Here is a 19,215-nt window from a genome sequence, read left to right on the forward strand (position 1 = left end):
CAATTCAAGAGAAATGTTGAGGTACTGGAACCTGTCCAGAGAAGGGCAACGAAGCTGGGGAGGGGTCTGGAGCACAAACCCTGTGAGGAGAGGCTGAGGGAGCTGGGGGTGTTTAGCCTGGAGAAGAGGAGGCTCAGGGGAGACCTCATTGCTGTCTACAACTACCTGAAGGGAGGTTGTAGCCAAGTGGGGGTTGGTCTCTTCTCCCAGACAACCAGCAGCAGAACAAGAGGACACAGTCTCAAGTTGTGCCAGGGGAGGTACAGGCTAGATATGAGGAGGAAGTTCTTCACAGAGAGGGAGATTGCCCATTGGAATGGGCTGCCCGGGGAGGTGGTGGAGTCACCATCGCTGGAGACATTCAAGAGGAGACTGGATGAGACACTTGGTGCCATGGTCTGGTTGATTGCTTAGGGCTGGGTGATAGGTTGGACTGGATGATCTTGGAGGTCTCTTCCAACCTGGTTGATTCTATGATTCTTACTGATTTGGGGATGACAACAAACAGGCTGTGTCTGGTGTGCTAGAGCCAGCCTCAGACACACGAGTATGATCAGATTTTTTTTCCCCCAGTCTTCAACAAGGATACAAATCTGCATCTGGGATAGAACAACCCCACATATCACTCCTGGATAGGAAACAATGGTCTAGGCACAATCCCAAAAAGGGGGTTTGTAGGATGCCAGCTTGAACAGGAGACAGGTGAGGGTTCTTTCTATAATTAAGAGGTGGGTGGTGGGAGGAGGGTGTCTTCAGCAGCTCAAGGAAAGGTGCCACCCCTTTGTTTGGCCCTGGGGAGGTCAGACTTCAAATACCACGGCTCTTTTCTCAGGAGACTGCATAGACAGGTCCTGAGCCCACCCTGCAATCCTTCCCCCCCACCTCCTTTCAATGTGTAAAAAGTGCTTTTTATTAAAACTGCTGACCTATTAGCTCTGAAGCAGCTTTAGGCAAGGACGAGCTCTGAGGGCTGTCCTGCTGGGCTGCTGCCAAAGCCTCTTTTACCAACACTTCAAGTCAGGATGGATCTCAACATGAAGTGCCCAGCCAAAGCCTCCTTCATCTGAGGGCAGCTTTGGTTTTTTGAAGGATTGTCTTATGCTTGTAATAACTTGTTTTACCCTGACTTTTAGCCAATGACTACTTCCTCATGGTCTTTTTCCAATAAGTGCTGTGAATTTGCTCCAAACCTCTAGTACTAGGTTCTTAAATGCTTTCACTGCTGCTGGCAAAGACTGTGTCACTTTATAAAAGCTTTAAAATGTGGTGCCTCTGGTCAAACTTCTTGAGAGTTATGTACAGTCTTTTAACGTTTTTAAGCTAAACCTGGGAAAGAGAGGACTCCCTTTTGTTCCTTGGCTTTTGAAAACAACATAAGGAACCAGCCCTAAAATACAACAAAAGTAGCTATGTCCCTTACATGAGCTCCCAGATGAGGTTCTTCACGGGGCAATCATTAATGGTATTCAGACCCCACCCCTGATGCTGTGTTCATCTTCATTTGCAAGATGTTCACCTTTGCTGAGGCATTTCCCCCCCCCTCCTTCATGTCCCAGCTACCACTGGGACCTGCCTTCTGGGTAACAACACAGCCCTGATATGTGCCACCTCCCACAGGGACCTCACTTCACAGGGAGGCTGTGGATATTCACTGAGGTGGTTATTTTCTTGATCCTGGCAACAGTGTGTCATTAAGAGTTTCTACAATTTATAACTCCCTAATACAAAAGCCACTCAATCTTGGCTTAGCCTTTACCATGACAGATAAAGATCAGTCATTGGAACAGAGATCAGTGGTTTTCCAAGGCCAGAAAATATGACCTCAGTACATTTAATGTAGGCAACAGAGCATGGCCCCAAGTGGTTACAGTTCCATCTGATGTTTCCACAACAGAAACTTCCCCACTATAAGCAAAATAGTCAGAAGGGGAAAAAAAATCCCACATCTAGGTGGGTGGGAAGTAGTGAATAAAAACACAGAGGCCTTGAAGAAGATTATTAGGCAGCCAGAAAGCCCCAGTGCTACAGCAAGCACTTGGGTTGAAAGGTTCACCCAGATCAGGATGAAGCAAAGACGTTCAGTTAAAATGTAAAAGGTGAAGTGAATATAAGCAAACACAGCCAGTGGTTGGTGAAAACAAGGAGAAAAGAGGTGATAGAAGGAGAAGACATAAAAGCAACATCCTGGCTGAGTATGCTACATGCCAAGTTTCTTCAACAACAGGAAAAAATTCTAGTAATTATTTAAAAAATTAGTAATGGGAGAAAGTCTAAGAGCAGCAGAGGTCCACTAATAGAGGGAGTTAAAAATTAATAAAGCAGACACAGTGGAAGCCTTCAGTAAGTGCTCCTGCCAGATAACTGTACAGCAGCAGCACCTTCAGCAAGTGTTTCCACTAGATAATTGTGAAGAAGCAGGGTCATGTACTTTCATCACAGGAAGATAATGATGTACTTAATAGTCTGCTAATGAGCCAGGAAGATTTATAACAGGGCTGTTTGTGAGATTTCTCGGCCAGCAGCCCAAGAAGGGCTTTGGATGCTGCAGCTTTTACAGCAGAGCTTGAGCACAGAGAAGGATAGTCTGGAATGGACCAGGCTGAGAAGCAAAGGAGTTCCACCCAACACTCATCTCAGGATCCAGATGTAGATGTGCAACAGCTGCTGCTCAGTGGTGATCAAACAGCACTGAAAGAGGTAAGCTGGGCATGCAGTGATCCATGTCACCAGCAAACTCTGCCTGCTTAGAGATGTTTGACCAAAGAGAACATTGCAGGGTGAGGCAGGGGGAAGTGGCAGTCAGGGGATGAGATATCAACACGGTTGAATGCAAAGCACCAGGACACCCCAGTGCGTGTGGAACTTGCACACCCCTCCAAAGCAAAGTGCTGGCCAAGAGGCTGATGCAAGTTTTGGCTCCATGACCAGCAGGTGAAGGAGGCATTCCAGTCAGCATGACACTGGAGCTGCTAAAAACATAGGAAGGGGGAACAGCACTCACAGAAGATGATACAGAGGCTGCTCTTGCTTTTCACCATTAAAAGGGACCAAGAAGTGAGTTTACCCTGGTACACAAGCACTTTTGGAGAATAAAATACTGTAATGCACAGACTTTAACCTAGCAGAAAAAGGCAGAGCCGCAGCAGATGACATAAGATGAGGTTAGGTACGTTCCAATCAGGAAAAGCAATGGATTTAATTCTCAGGGTGAGCAACCACCATGAGAAGGGCTTGGACAGTTCAACTGCGACCAACTGATGCTGTTGGTGTTGTCAGATCAAGACAGGATTTCTCCCTGAAAGACCTCTTGAGCTTCGGTGATTTGCTGGATTTGGAAAGGGGCCGTGGGTGAATTCTCTGGCCCACACTGCACAACAGCTCAGCTAGATGATCTCATGGTGCCATCCACCTAACCACCACCGCTTGATGGATGCGTGGGCAGAAGGCCTAGGGCAGTGGAGCTCTGTGCTGCAACCTGAAGCCACCCTGCAGCTCAATAAAAGCAAGACAAGCCTGGGCCTGGCACAGGGCCACTGCTGCTGCTCACCATGTGCATGCCATAACAGCACCCAGCCTTGCCTACAAACCGTGATGAAAGCAAAACAAGTTTCTACAGCAGCCACCGACCAGAACTGCCCCCACCTCTGCACAGAGCCCTCACCTGCTCTCAGAAGCCAAGCTGGAGGCAGAGCCCTGCCTGCAAGAGAGCTGGTTGGTGCCAGGAGGGCTAAGGAACAACTCAGGGAACAGGAGGAATGCAGGTGGCCTTTCTGAGCCTCCTCCCCTCCCTGGGCAAACCCAGGCAGCCATCTTGTTGCTCACCCCAGTGAGCACAGGTAAGAGGCAGAGCAGGAGACCAGGTGCATTCCCAAAAAGGGACAAGCCTGCAGCACCAGAGGGGAGGCTTTTGACCACACTCCCTTCAGACTGGCCCGCAGAAGCAGACCCAGACAAACAGGGATTTCCTTCAGCTCAGCAATTCGTCCTTTGTCCCTGTCAACGCTTATATTGCAACAAGGTGACAAGAGATGGGTGGGAAGGTGGCAGGAGGGTCACCTACTCCTCCTTCCCTGGGCAGCGTCTCAAGCATCCTTCTGAGTCCCCTGTCCCTCTTCAATTAAATCAACATTCATTATTGATTTGGCTGCAACTTAAAATAGCAACCCCAGGAGCAAATCCCCAGTAGTCAGCCCAGCCCACTCTGGGCTCAGACCGTGCGGAGCCACCAGCAGAGAGACAGGAAGGTCTCAAAAGCTGAGGAACTCTGCTCCTGCCCCAGAGCTCCCTGGGATGCAGGCAGCTCAGTCACAACCCCATGGGACTGGTGGCAGCCACTCTTTGGGTTGTTAGTGCATTAGGAGGATGAGAGGTTCCTCCTGCATGTGTACCAGGGCTTCCCCATTTCCCTCCAAGGATGAGAGGAACACAAGGTTGCCACAGCCTGCAGCAGAGCTCTGAACCCAGAGGGAACTCTGATAAACTTGGTGCAAGAGTGGGTCCATGGTGCAGCCTCAGCAACTGCCACATGGGCACTCACCTGCCTGGAATCTCTTGGGGATGTAACCGAGAAAAAAACATCACTGTGTGAAGCCCTCTGCCTCCCAAAGAAGGGTCTCTCTAGATGGAAGAGGGGAAGGAGGGAGCTCTCTAAATCTACTTCACCAGACAAGAGAGGTGACAACAAACTTACTCTGGAAACTAGCAACAGAGAGATCTCCTAGGCACCCATGGGCAGGAGAGAGAAAGAGAAAGAGAGTGCTGTTAACACAGACAGCAACACCAGTCAGGGCTCAGAGCACACCTCCACAAGCTGCCTGCCCATGTCAGGCTGCAACATCCTCTGTCCTCCATCCCGGTGCATCTCTTCAGGAGCAAGGTCTGGCACAAAGCCTTATCCACAGGACAGAGGGGTCAGGAACGTATCCAGACAGGCCTAAACTCTGCAAGCGTGAAGCTGGGGACATGTTCTTCAGCTCAAGAAAAGCATCCTATCCTCCACATGTCCTCCTCAGATACAACAGAGCTGAGGAATCCTTCAGTTCTATTACAGTGCTGAGAACAGGCAGGACAGGCTCTACCAGGCTCTGAGAGATGCCTGGTTAAAACACTCTCTGCTTGCAAACTTGTCCAGTGCCCTGCCTCCTTGGTTGCCCACTCCCCCTCACTGGGAAGTTACTGCTTGGCACTTGACAACTCCCCACAGCAGCTGCTCACTGCAGACATCAGAGAGCCCTCTCCCAGGCTTACATTTTGTGGTGAAACTCTGACTAAGGATGTAGCCCCAGGCCTCTTTCCCTTGAAGGGCAGAACCCCTCCCCTTGGTGGATCTAACCCAGCACACAAGAGAGTCACCAGCCACTGCAGAGAGGCTGGGGCTGTCCAGGAAAGGAACCATTTGCTGCAGTGATAAGGCCTAGATACTCAGCCAGGACCCCCCTACTTCAGCAGCCATCTCACCACATGGTCTAGCCCATAGTAGGGATGGCTGCTAGGGAAGAGGTCAGTCCCTCCTCATCATCCCAAGTGCCTATCCCCTGCCCCACTCACTCTGCAGGCTGGGGAGGCTGGCATCCTCAGGCTTGGTTTTCAGCAGGTGTGGAAGCCGTGTGTATCTGTACCCAAAGCCACAGCCCTGGAAAAAGAGATAAAGAAAGATGTCAGAGACTGGAAAACAATTAGGATTTGCTACTATTGGAAAGTGAAATGCTCAATGTCCAAGCAGCCTCAGATGCTGAGAGAGGCAGGGATGCAGGATGCTCACCCGCCAAAGCCTGACGAGGATCCAGTTGGTCTGTGCCCAGGGTCGCTGCTCATATGGAGCCAGGAGGTTCTTCATCATGGAGATCCGCCTGCCAGACAAGGATGTGGCTCAGTCCAAAGGGTTTGGGAATAGGGAATCAAATAGGACACACAGTAGGACTGATGGAGCTGGGGGAGAGCAAAGCCACTGGTATAAGGGTGATAGAAAGCTCCCAAATCAACCCCAGCACAGCTGCAGCTTCTGGACCCTCAGTGGTGCCTGGCACCCCACCTGCTTGCCCACCCAGCCTTGCCACCGCCCCAGCCCTGCCCCAGCTCCCTGGGAACAGGCAGGGCAGCACTTACTGCTCTTCTGGGATCCTCTCTACAGCACGCAGCGAGTGCGGGTAGCAGACGTAGCTGGCCAGCGCCTGCATCAGGGAGTCCCGGATGTCTGGGGAGGAAGAAGGAGGACGAGGCCAGGCACTGAAGGACACACAGCACAGCTGGGGGCAGCTGCACACCAGAGGCTGCCAGGGACTGACCCTCAGTTAGAGAGGCACACTGTCCCAGCCAGTGTGGAGCGTGTGCCTACGCTCAGGCAGCTAAGGTATAACCCCAGACTGGACATGCAAGCAGCTGGGATATGAGTCCTGCTCTCAAAAGGGTATCCTAGGTCATCTATATGTCCCTGGCATAAGCAGAACACACCAGACAAGGGCAGTGCCCAGCCTCCCTCTGTATGTAGAGGCACAAAGCACTCAGATTCAGCAGATAGGTTCCCAACCACAGTGTAGTGAGCCACTGGCAGTGGGATTGGCCAGACCTGCACCAGTATCACCTCAAAGCAGCTTTACCTGTTCCCACAATCCTTGAGTCAGCAAAATGCTTGGCCAGGATGGCAGCGAGGCGCATCAGAGTCTCTTCGTAGCCTGCAAAGACAAGGAGGGAGCAGGGGTCATGCCAAGAGCCTGATGGGCAGCCCTGTGGTCCCAGCATTCCTGTGGACATAGCACAGGCCATGGAATTCCTTCCTGCTACAGATAGCTACAGCTTTGTTGTGTGTCTAGTTGTCACAACAGACAGCTGGGAGAGCACATTCACCTCCAGCAGAGTCTTTCATCTCAGTCTGCAGAGCCTGAAAGAGTTACTCAGAGAAAGAAGAAACCAGAGATGCCTGGTGCAGAAGATCCTGAGCAACACAGATAACACTATAGATCTATGCAGAAAAGCCACATCCAGCCTGCAGGTCCTGAAGAAATCTGCTACCACTCAATTCTGCTGCTACCTGAACAGCAGGCACAGCTCTCACTTAATGGGTGTGAACACTTTAGTTGTGCCTTGTTGATGGGAACAGCAGCTCTTTGTACCTTTGCAGGCCCTGGAAAGCATGTAACTAAGAGCTCAGTGGGATCACCTAGCCAGGAGAAGCACAGAACGTGCACAGGGAGAATCTACATAAACACAGACTCTTGGCATCAAGCAGGTGGTCATCTAAATCCCAGGGGGATTTGAAAGCAGTCCCAATTCCTGCATTCACGGCACACCTCATCCTACCCAGAAATCAGCAGGCAGTGGCACACACTGCTGGGGCAGTCACCTCCTTCCAGCATTCCTGGTACCTCCCTGGAAATAAAGCTCATACTTGCCAGAGTTTTTCACTATAGCCAACACTGCGACAGCTCCCTGCCCAAGCCCATCAACAGCCAGGGCTCACCAGTGGTATCAAGGGATAGCACTCAGCACCTGCCCCACACCACACAGACAACATACTGGTGCAGGACATCACAACCACCAAAGGACACAGAGGAGATGATATCCAGGCTACCACTACTTCACCATAAGGACGTGGCTTGCTTTAGAATCAGCAAGGCTTCCCCAGCCCCTTACCTGGAAGTTCCTCCATGCTGTTTACAGGGCTGAAGTAGTTCTTGAGTGCACTGTAGCTGTTCATAGCCACACTGAGGTAGAACTCCGGCATGAAAGCGAAAAGGGAGCCTGTCCTGTCGCCATGCTCGATGGTGCGGATGCACACTCGCAGCAGCCAATATATGTCCTGCATCTTCTCCTGGACAGAGAGCACACAAGTCCCATTCAGTTTCATCCAGCTTCAATTTGGAGAAGCACAACAACCATCATGACAATTAGAAACATCTCCATGTCCGAGATGTTCCTCAGAATGCTGCTCTAAGTTCATTAAGCAGATCAGTGCCATTTGGTCTTTTCATAGAGCCACAGAAGCATCAGGTGGTAGGAACAGTCAGAGATTTCTACACCAGCCTCAAGCTCAGACCATAACCCTCACCAATGTGACATCAAATCAACTGTGACTTTGTGCCACTGAGTCTTGAAGCCCTCCAAGAACTCCTCCTTGGTAGGGCATATCTGACCACACAGGCCTGATCACAAAAAAAAAAAAAAAGGGAGCCAGTTTTTATTCCAAGCATCTGGGCTGAAGGAACCCAGACAATGGCAAACCCAGCATAAATCCGCTGCAAAGAAAGCTGCTCCTCTGTAGGAATTGAATGGGAACAAGCTGAAAGCTCACACCGACTTGGATCTTTGCAATAGATGGCCACAGCCTTTTGGATTCTGCCAGCCATTCAACTAGAGAAACATTGGCCTCTTGCTTCTCTAAGCACAACTCAGGGGGTCCCAAATTAAAACCAGGACATTTAAGGGCATCTACAGAACTTTAAGCTATAAAAATCAGCACCAACACAGCCACAGAAAGAGGAAATTGGGCTAGATAACCTCTAAAGGCCCCTTCCAACCTGAACAATTCTGTGAAATACGATTTCATATCCTTTAATAATGCCAAGAGCTATCATAAGCAACAGCAATTTACATTAAAGTAGATGGGGAAGGGTAGCACTTCTAATTAAAAAAGAAATTAAAGTCAGCTGCTTAGTGGCTTTTCTAAAGTATGTTGCTATGATGCAGGGGAAAAGGAACAACTTGTGCAACAACAATTCACTGCATTACTGAATGCAGAATGCACTCTGTCTATATAGGAACCAAGTGAAGAACTAGACAACATCTGAAAAAAGCCCCTAGGCTTGGATCCTGTACATTTCAGGAAGAGCAGCACTAGTGAGACCTTCCTGTGTAGCACAGCACAGATCAGTGAAATGATTCGCAGTAGCCTCTACCCTCTAGACATGCCCTGAGAACTGAATCACCCTCTGACCTGTACCTTCTGTCTGTGGTGCAGAGGCCTGATGTCCCAAGGGAAAGCTCAGGACAGTCTGGGCAAACACTATGGGATCAAGTCTAGGACAGGAAGTGGTCCAGGCCTAGGAAGGAGTTGTCGATGCACAAGAAGGGAAAAACAAGCCCCAAAGATCATTGGCATTGCTCCCATACCAGGGAAAATGACACCTCTGACATGTGAGCCAAGCAGCACAGAGAGAGGCACACTTGCTCAGTCCCCTCTGAGCTGCTCAGGTTATGCTCCTGCCCACCTTTGAATAAATGGTGACATTTATCCAAGCGAGGCGGCGGCTTAGGTGGTTCAGCTTCTCGGAGAAGACCTTTTGGCTCTTCAGCAGTTCCTCATGGATGTCTCTCCTCTGAAAAGAATGCAGGGATGTGAGGGTAGATGCCACTGCCATTTATAGCTGGACAAACAATGCAAAAGCAAAAACCACCTCGGGAGTATTGGCAGGAGCGACAGGAGACAGCAGCCTCTCTGCAGAGGGAGTGGGGATTAGTGCTATAAAAGAGCACTTATCAGTCTCAGCTGCAGCCCAGAAGGCCTGATGCAAACACTGGTCCAGTGTGAGCACCAACTTGAGAGTCAACTACTGTCAGGTATTTTTTAATACATCATCAGATACACTCCGTCTCTGGCAGATACACTAGCACAGCTGTGTCACCCAGACCAGCACTGGAAAGTCCCCACCCCAGGAGACTGGCTCCAAGGGGTCTGCAGCACATGAAGGTTTGCAAGCTGCCATGAAGCAGTTGCTTCATTCCCTCTGTTCCTTGAGGCACTGGCACAATAGGTTGGCACAGTATGAATGCAGCTGGCAGCTCCAGGCATGGGTTACTATCCAAGACTAGAAATCACCCACTGTGCTTCATCCTTTTTGTCAGATACTGAGGCTCTACCCGAGAAGGAAGCTGTGACTCCAGAGACACTTACCCTCTTTGGGCAGCGGCTGATTTTTTCCTCTGTGTCTTTCAGTGCCATGGCATATTCATTCACATCATCTGACACACCAACCATCTGAAAAGCAGCAAGTTCCAACAATAGAGCAGGGTGTATTTTTTCCTAGACATATAACCAGGTCCCCTCCAGGGGCTCAAGAAGGAATGGGCACACACAGTCACTAAATAAGCAGAAAACAGTCAGTGTAGAAGTGTGGAGGTTTAGGGAATTGATTCCTGCATAGCATGTGCCACTCACCTTCCCAAGTTGCTGGTGGACACTGAGGTTGTACATCATCACTATCCCATCCAGGACTTCCAGAAGGGAGTTCTCTGTGATTGGCTGGTCTGGTTCCTCTGGGGGTCTGCCCAGTAAGAGACCCTCATTTCCATGGCTACCTTCAACTGCAACACACCCCCAAGACAGGAGAGAAGTTTTCAGTAATGTGTTTTGGCACACCAACTTCTGCCTGCACGTCTCTGAAGCCAAAGCCCTGTTGTGCCTCTGCAACACATTGCTCCTTCCCAGCCCATGTGATTGCCCTGATGCACTAACACACCATTCCCACCTCACTTTCTGCATCAGGCTGACCTGCCAGATCTATTCAAACAGACCCAGGCCATGCAAGTCCCACTGCCTCCAGCCCTGTGCACGTTTCAGAGGCCTACCTGGCAAAATTCAATAGCAACAATGCCGCTACTGCACAACATGATTCTCTGTCTGGTCTGTGTTCAGAGCAAGCATGGCTACAGCTGCCTCTGAACTGCCGCCTTGCAAGGTCTTGCTGCACTTGCAGGAACCAAGGCAGCATCACCTTACACACACAGCGAGCGGCAGCATTATCAGTGTCATGTTCGGGTTGGCAAAGAGGTTAACTGCGGACCCTGGGAATGGGAAGGCAGTAAATAGATCTGCATTCCTCTTGAGAGTACTGGGAGCTGGGAGAGGCCACTGTCCCAGGGCCCATCGGGCCAGGCTAGCAGGCAGCAGCAGTACTCACTATCCTCCTCTGTCCGCTGCTCCACGCTCAGCGTGCGCACTTTGATCTTCTCCAGGCTGCCGAGCGGCCGCCGGGGGTTCATCAGGCTGACGGCCGCCGTGCTGAGGAAGCGGTTGGCACGGCCCAGCGTGGGGGAGCTGAGCCAGCCAGGTCTGGCAAGAGCTCCACCAATGGCCAGGGCAGCAGAGGGACGCTGAGACTGAAAAGAAATTAAGGAAGAAAGTTCTAGCTGTTTGGCTGCCTCCTAGTCCTCCCTTGTCCCTGCAAGAATGTTGGCATAGACACACAGTGGCTGCTGGAAGGTGAGCAGACACCCTTCCTATCATGGCTGGCCTGTTGCAGCCACTGTTCTGAGGGCAGCTGCTGGATGCATGCAGAGTGCATGATTCCTTAGCTGACCAATTCCTTAGCTGCATAGAGCAAAACAATAACATTCCATGTGAGCCAGGAACGACATCCTCATGTTGGCACCCTTTGATTGGAAAACACTGCAGAGGCCATCTCCTGGACATGCTGGCACCTCTCATTGGGAAAAGATTTTAGTTTATGTATGTGACTGGATTTTACTGGTCAAGTGATTTATAACAAAGAGTATAAAACCCAGCCACTCTGAGCAATAGACACTTCAACTGGGGACTTAGGTTAGAGATCTTTGGTTAGGGCTGCTAGGGACTTTTGCTCTTAGTTCACTACTTTGTCTGGCAAGGGCTTCGGTGTGGGGATACTGTGAGGGATATTCTGTTAGCTGCTTTGTCTGTTAAGGGCTTCCAGGACTTCTGCTGTAAGTGGGGACTCTAAGACTCTGTAATGCTGGGAATTCTACAATGCAGCAATAAAGGACTTCTGGGAGGACTTCTGAGATTCTCTGCTCTCTGCATTTCTGGAATCTTGTTGCTATACAGCCACAGGGTTCGTGCCTCCATTCATCACTCAATGGTGCCCATATTGGGATAGAAAAAACAACACTAGCCCACCAGTGCCAGGTTAGCAAATGGATGGTCTTTCCTCTAAAAGCACATGCCAGATATAATCAGCAGATCTGCAGAGCAAGAAGCTGCTCTATCTGCAGGTGCCCTGCACTCTTTCAAATTCAAGCACCAAGAGCTGCCAGGGAGGAGAGTATACTCAGATCAGTGGGTAGTGAAAGAGCAAGGTAAAAAAAACGTTGCTGCTCAGAACTGGTGCACCCAGATCCTTCCTGATTCCCACCCTCATACAAGTGCAGCTGTTCATCTAGATGCCCATGGTGTGCTTACAGACACTGCCTTCTAAAGCAAAGCTTTTCTAGCTAGAGGTTGCAGAGGTTGAGCTTGCTGCCCCACACACAGGGCTCACCTGTGCTGCTGATGTTGCTGATTCCTCATCTTCATCGAGATCATCCATAGTCACTGCCTGCAGCTCCGCAGGGTCGATCAGGACATTGGCTTTTGCAGCCAGGTCATCTGCACAGAGTACACCAAAGCAGCTGTGAATGTGGGAGTCACCCTCTGCTTCCCACGAGGCAGCCTGAGGCTCATTCTCTTTCCCGCTTCTGGCAGTAGCCAGTGAAGTTGGATGCTGCATCAGAACACACTCCCCTTCCCCTCAGCCTCCTTACATGGAACAGGTCTGCTCTTACTAACGCAAGAGAGACTACACAGTGATAGGTGCTGCTCTCCTAGGACCTGTTTCTGTTCCTCATCCTACCAGCCACAAATACCGAGAAACCAGGAGACAACCGCCAGGACCAAGCTGGACTAGCACAGGGAAGGAAACTCAGGGCCTGAGACCATTTAACCATCTAGCCCTTCAATGCTGTCCCATACGTTCCCAAGTCACTAGGACTGAGACTCAGACAGAAACCATGTTCAGCCCAGAAGAGGGCTGTGCTGATGGCTGTGCTGTACAAAGCCTGAACAATGTGTCCTCTAGTCCATAGCTCTGTCTCTAAAGGAGTCGGGAAGACCTTGGTAAGAGACCAGAGGAGATTACATGGTTCTCAAGTTACGTAATCTGAAACACCCAGGAATCAATTTCAGACAGGAAAATGATGCACATCTTGCAACACACTGGGGAAGGAGAAGAGAGATCTGAGCCAAAGGCAAGTGCCACATCAGCCAGACATCAGAGGAAAATGGTGAGGGGTTTCTAACCCTTCCAAAAGGGAGGCTTTCAAAGTCCATTGCTAGGGTAGAGTGCAACATATAAAACACACAGCTGCAGTACACACAGAAGGCTGCTATGGCTTGCCTGGAGCAGTACAGTAAGTAGATCCTAGATATCCTTCACACCCAGCAGAGCCAGGCTGATGGTCGTTGCTGCGACAGCTCCTAGCCCTTGACTGTGGCTCAGCAAGAGCACCAGACCAGATGATATTCCCAGATTACTCCCACTCCTCCACAAGCCCAATTCAGGGATATAGACAGTAAACTGTTAACTTAAAGCACACTCCACTCAAGAGGGATGGTGCCTTTTTCAGCATAATTTGCATCTCATCAAAATTCAAGTCCCCTGTCCTTAAATGTAACCACAGTTCATTACCCATGGCTCCCCCCCAGCACATCTCATGGGTGAAATCCAGGCAGGACCTGATGAAGGCATTGGAAATAAGAGCACTTACCTTTCAGAGTCTTTTTAAGATGAGACAGGAGACCTCCAAGCCGCTGAAGGTCAAAATAATCCACCTTCCCATTATAGAAGAGTTGAGGAGGGACATATGCCTCTGAAATTGAGAAGATTTGCTTTTCCAATGAGTCCCATGAATAGGATCCATGGAGACATGTAAGGCCTCTCAAGACAAATTCCAGAGCCCAGCCTGGACCAATGTTCAGTGGCAACTTTTGTTGTCATAAATGCACAAGCCATTAAGGCAGAGGTGGTCCCCAGAATGAGGCAGACATTACTAGGTCTAGGCAGAAATAGCAGCAGCCCATGGCCATTGACAACAAGCCTGCCAGCTCTTCATCCCTCCCAGCCACAGTTGCTGGGAGAAACTGGATCATGGGAAAACTTGGCAGCTCTCCACCTGGCTACTCCAGCTCTGTCTCAGTCCCACAGGGGCACTTCCTGAATCTAGAGAGAGAGTCAGTCTAAAGTAAGAATAGGGAATGCCAAGCAGATCATGGCAGAACAGGTAAGGAGGGGGTTGAAAGTGAGAAAGCAACTGGCACTGACTTGGTTTCCCCTTAATCCCAGTCTGGAAACCACAAAACGGGCAAAGACCTTCCCTTAAACTTTGACTAGGGGATCACTGAGCTGCCCTTCTACAGACCCATAATCAATACTGGACCTTCCATGCATCCAGAGCATGCAAGTGGAACTAGCAAACAGCGCAGGTTGCCTTCTGCAAGTCTCAGGTCTGGATGTTAACAGGATCTGCACACAGGAATTTCCCAGGGTGACTACAGACACAGGGTGACAGAATGCTCAAAGACCCAGTTTCCAGCATCTTGGAGAGCACTGCCAAGAGGTAAACCTTGCCCTAACCATAGACATTACTTCAAAGCTGCTCCTTCAAGTCTTACCTTCACTGCTCACTGTGGCAGGGGTCTTTGCCTTGTGGCCATCCCAGAAGAAGCGCAGGGCAGCGATAAGCCGGTGCAGGAAGCACACCATGTACTCTGGTGGGCACAACACAGTCAAGTTCTAGGGCAAAAATGAGAGTTCAGCCATCAGGGCAGGTGTGAAAGTGCATCTTAGTCCCAGGGCCCACAACAGGCAGGTATAAACTTTGTGTTCTCAGCCTTGCAAGCATCTCTAGCTTTCACCACTGGTACAGAGCCTAGCCTTGCTGCCCACCATCAGTTTCCACCTCTAAAATCTGGGCACTGAAACATGCAGTTGGTCTGACAGAGGAAGATGAATACCATGTGCTCCACCATCAGATGGGGCTCACCATGAACATGGAGGTGCGGGTAAGAAAGGGTTCCCTGCAACAGCAGACATCTGCTTGCCAAAGCTGTAGGCCAGCAGCCTGATCTACATCCAGAAAAAACAGTCTTCACCCAGGCATTGAAGAGGATGGCAAAGCCAGCAGGCCAGCTGTGGCAGAGCACTCCACAGCCATGCTCCACAAGAGGTTTTAGGAGGACATTCAGCTCTTCCCTAAGGCTGTTCCCAAGGGCCACTTTCCTACTAATCACTGCAGAGGACTTGGATAAGCTGCCTGGTTTCTACCCTCAAATCTTTTCTCCCTCCCCATTCCCTGCTGTATCTAGACCTCAGCTGACCAACTGCTGGAAGCAGCCAGCCAAAAGGGCAGAGCTCCCAGCCTGAAGGTGCCACAGAGCTCTCAGCAGGAGGCTTGCAGGAAGGCTGTCCCTTTGACTTACCCCTCTATTGCTAGCGTTTTCCTGAAGAAACTTGCGGAATTTGTTTAGGAAGATGTATCTGGAGGCTTCTCCCTGGCAAGAAGAAAACCAGATGGTGAAACTAGGCATTACAGCTCCAATTAGGTAGACATACTGGAGCAAAAGATCACAGAGCACTTACCCCTCCTCTGTCCTTGTTGTTCAGCAACAGCTTCAGAATCTGAACCTGGAGACCTTCTACCACTAAAACGGAGACACATGGCTGCCCTCAGCAGTCATGCACTGGGGAGCAGCTCCCCATATCAGCCCCAGCTGCAGTACCCTGTTCCATGGAGAAAAGCTGCCTCCTCAGGAGAGGGGGCCTAGGAACAACTGGTGAGAGGCAATCTCATCACTGAGAACTTTCTCCTCCAACACCTAGCAATAAATTCATGCAAAATGCTCTTCAAGGGGAGATTTAGTTTGCACCATGGGGTGCTGCAGGTCTATGCAGTGAGGTTCCTGCAATCATAACCCTCCACCAGATTATGATGTGGCTGGCCCCTGCCTCTGCAGCACAGTCTGTGCTGGCAGGAACACATCTGGGATTCAGATGGTGAAGGGGATTTGGAAACAGCTCAGGGGTCGGTCCCTGCCAGCTGCACAAAAGGGACAGCATCTTGCTCACTCCTCTCCTTCCTCACACACCTTCAATGCGTTTCTTGAGCCGCTGGCAGCCTCTTTCATATGCTCGTCGCCTCAGTCTCTCCTCAGCACTCTCCTCCTTCACCTCCTTACTCTCCTTGCCCTGCTTGGGGGACAGACACCAATGAGCAGATCACTGCAAGGACAAAATATTGTCCCAAACAGAGAGCAGGAACTCCCTGAAACAATGTGCCAGTGTGTGACTGCAGCTGGCAGCTCACCTGAACAGGCCTTCCCTGGCCTTCTCATATGTAGGGGTAGGAGATTTTTTGAGGACACCTAAGCCAACCTGTAATTCCCTAGACACTGCCAGGTTCCCTTCCAAATTTGTTGCCATAGAAAACTGTCCCTCCCCCCTGTCCTGAGCGACACATCCCAAACATCCCCTCTAAAAGGACAACAAAGATGACAGAGCAAAGCAGAGGCTAAAGCTCTCATACAGCCCAGCAGGCTGTGTTTCCAGAGCTAACACAGCTGGAAACATGGGCCATCCAACACCCTCCTCCAGAAAACCATGGGCACAGCAGGCCACAACATTTCTTCAGCCTCTAAGTGGATGTGCCCTGACTCACCTCCTTGGTGAAGCGGTTAGGCCACCACGTGGTGGGAATGAGCTCCTGCAAACCAGCCTCCTCCACACGCAGAGGGCTCTTGATGTAGAAGAACACAACCGAACGAAGCACATCGAAACTGTGGCCAAGTTAAAGCAAGCACAGAAGCTAGTGGGGAGCAGGTACAGGCCAGCTTTCCTGAGCTGTGCTGACAGGCCCCTTTCCAAACAGCTGCTCCCACCTCTCCAAGATTCAGAGCCCCTTTCTCCCAGGAGAAGCCCCATGCGCTTACCACAGCAGCTGCCCAAAGGTACACTGCTCTGAAAGTGACTTTGCCCTAAGGACACTGGAGAGGTCAGCTGGGTAAAAACGGAGTCCTCTGTTCGTAGGATATGAACTATACGACACTGCTCCCCCTCTTCAAAGTAGGTCTTTGAGCACAATGGTGTTAGGCAGGCAGAGGAGACCCCAGAAAGTCCTCTCAAATGACCTCTCAAAGACGGGGTGGCTTCTGCCTCCCAGGACATGCAGATCCTTGAAATCATCTCCTTGGCTGCACTACTGAAGGCAGGGAGAACAGAGCGCAGAGAAGACATAAAGGATACAGAACATTGCTGAGTAGGTACTTCCTGGATTTCTCATGCTTCAGGACTGCAATGGTGAGCCGGAGGTAGTGAATCTAGGGAAAGAGGAGAAGCAAAAGTGACTCCATCTACAGGAGAGGATACAACTCTCCAGTAGGTACAGTGTGACAGAACTGCTCTCTCTGGATCAAGCAACTGCAAAATCCAAAACATCATGTACCTCTGGACAAGGGGACAGAACAGAAGCTGGTTTAGTCACAGATTCCTGGGGATTCAGAAGTGCAACTCACCTGCAATCCCAGGTCTGGGATGATGGGGGAGAACCTGTAAGCTCGCAGCAGGGACATCAGTAGCTGCTTGAGGCACTCGTGCACTTCATACTCCTGAGAAAACAAGCAACACAGTGAACAGCAGCAGCATGCAGTCAGGAATAGTTCACAGAGTTGTGACCTTGGAAGGAAGCATATGCTTCTGAACTGAAAAAGCAGCTGCTCTGAACCCACAGTATTTATTCATCTGACTCCACAGGAAAGATGAAGCAGAAGATGGTACCATCACTTTGCTACAGGGACACAGTTTCTACGCTAGTAAAACCAACCTAAAAATCATCTACAAAACCCCAAGTCCCTGGTTGTATTTAGCAGGACTCAGGCACCCATCTTTGTACCACCTGAAGCTACCCAATCCAGAGAGTCAGCAGAACCAACCCAGAAAGGAAAGAAGCTGTTCTGGTGTAAATGCGGCAATGGAAGATTTGTCTTTTTGAGTACAACTCGCAGCCAATCAGCAGGACAAGAGCCAACTCTCCCACTAAGACAGCAGCCCAACCAGGACGTGCAGCATCACTTCTAAGATGATGGCTCAGAGGGGGTCATGACAGCTGACTGGACCAGCTCCCTTCTCTCTTAATTGTTACCCCAAAAGACAAACATGCTGTCTCCAAGCAGATCTAGCTCTATGTAACCACCTCAGCTCTCCAGCACCACCCGCTTCTCAGTGGCTAGCAAAGGCTGCCTCAAACAAGTGTCCCAGGAGGGAGTAACCTCATTCAGCTTGGACAGGAAGGGACATGGGAAGCTGGAGGTGGCCGGAGGTGGTGAGAGTGCAGTGTCCATTTCCACCCCAGCCCTGCGTGCTCTCATCAGTCTCCTGGGGCACAGGGAAGCATTTAAGATCTTCACAGTCACATAAGTATTAATAAGATCCAAGAGACAACTAATTTCTTATTGATACATTTGATGTTCCCAGAAGCTATTCAACATCACCAACTTCTTTAGCAGCAGCAGAAGGTGCTTGTCTTGTTAGACCATTGCCAGCAGCACCATTACCCTTTACTCTCATTCAACCCTCATTCCCTGGCTCTGAAGCAGTACTTGCATGAGGGAAATGAGAGGGTGGTCTACCACAAACAAGGGATCTTCTCACCAAGAAGGGAAAGAAACTGATCACTACCAGCATTTTCCAGGGAAGGGTCCTGTCCTCAGCATCTCCCAGGCTCTCCATGTCATCTCTGGGGAAGAACCAGCACCCCAGCAACTCACCTCCATAAGAAGCCACATGAGATCCAGTAGCTGCTGAATAAGGGGATGTGCCTCCACAGCCCCTCCACGCTCAAGGATGCTCAACAGGAAGGTCATGAGCACATCTTCTACCAGGTACACTTTGCACTGCAGACAGACAGACAGGTCAACAGTCCTCCAAGGCAAAGTTTCTCCCCAGTAGAAACTGAGTTTTACTTCCCCTTACAGGTGCAAGCACAATAACAAGCCCCAACAGAGGCTTGCACTGTGCAGGCAATACTCACCATAAGAGGGGAGAAATAGTTAAAGATGTGGGCTAATGTAATCAGCACTGTGGGTTCTCCCTGCAGCTGCCACATGGATGTCTCCTTCTCCACCAGCTTCCCCTCCTGCAATGACAAACCCATTAAAAAACCACATCTTGGATCCAGCCCAATCCACCACCAACTGCATGCACCACAGGACTGGAGTAGCCACTGATTGATGTCCCACACCTGACTGCAGTAAAAGTCTTGACTACGGGAAGTGAGAACAACAAAGCAGCCAGGCCCATGCCTCTGGAGAGCTGCAGTGCAGTCCAGATGTCAGTTACTATCAGCCACATGCAGGGACCTTGACAAAGTTTCTCCACAAGGGTTCACATCTACATGATAATCTGCCAATGGGAAGCCCTACACAGGTCAGTTAGTAAAGCA

General features: G+C 50.3%; 1 protein-coding gene across 1 annotated transcript in view; it reads right to left on the bottom strand.

Moving 5' to 3' along the window:
* Positions 1 to 19,215, bottom strand: part of RNF123 (ring finger protein 123) — a 48,633-nt gene that overhangs the window by 19,297 nt on the left and 10,121 nt on the right. Inside the window, exons 11-30 of the mRNA XM_054387326.1 lie at positions 18,805 to 18,909; positions 18,542 to 18,667; positions 17,291 to 17,383; positions 17,022 to 17,095; positions 16,438 to 16,555; positions 15,869 to 15,968; positions 15,363 to 15,424; positions 15,203 to 15,274; positions 14,396 to 14,516; positions 13,492 to 13,593; positions 12,228 to 12,334; positions 10,893 to 11,085; positions 10,151 to 10,296; positions 9,887 to 9,970; positions 9,204 to 9,311; positions 7,630 to 7,807; positions 6,597 to 6,671; positions 6,106 to 6,193; positions 5,762 to 5,849; positions 5,548 to 5,632 (exon numbers count right to left, since the gene is read on the bottom strand). Coding sequence (XP_054243301.1) covers positions 5,548 to 5,632; positions 5,762 to 5,849; positions 6,106 to 6,193; positions 6,597 to 6,671; positions 7,630 to 7,807; positions 9,204 to 9,311; positions 9,887 to 9,970; positions 10,151 to 10,296; positions 10,893 to 11,085; positions 12,228 to 12,334; positions 13,492 to 13,593; positions 14,396 to 14,516; positions 15,203 to 15,274; positions 15,363 to 15,424; positions 15,869 to 15,968; positions 16,438 to 16,555; positions 17,022 to 17,095; positions 17,291 to 17,383; positions 18,542 to 18,667; positions 18,805 to 18,909 — 2,125 coding nt within the window. The remainder of the gene's footprint in view (positions 1 to 5,547; positions 5,633 to 5,761; positions 5,850 to 6,105; positions 6,194 to 6,596; positions 6,672 to 7,629; positions 7,808 to 9,203; positions 9,312 to 9,886; positions 9,971 to 10,150; positions 10,297 to 10,892; positions 11,086 to 12,227; positions 12,335 to 13,491; positions 13,594 to 14,395; positions 14,517 to 15,202; positions 15,275 to 15,362; positions 15,425 to 15,868; positions 15,969 to 16,437; positions 16,556 to 17,021; positions 17,096 to 17,290; positions 17,384 to 18,541; positions 18,668 to 18,804; positions 18,910 to 19,215) is intronic.

Source organism: Indicator indicator, chromosome 15, assembly GCF_027791375.1.
Source record: "Indicator indicator isolate 239-I01 chromosome 15, UM_Iind_1.1, whole genome shotgun sequence".
NCBI lineage: Eukaryota > Metazoa > Chordata > Aves > Piciformes > Indicatoridae > Indicator > Indicator indicator.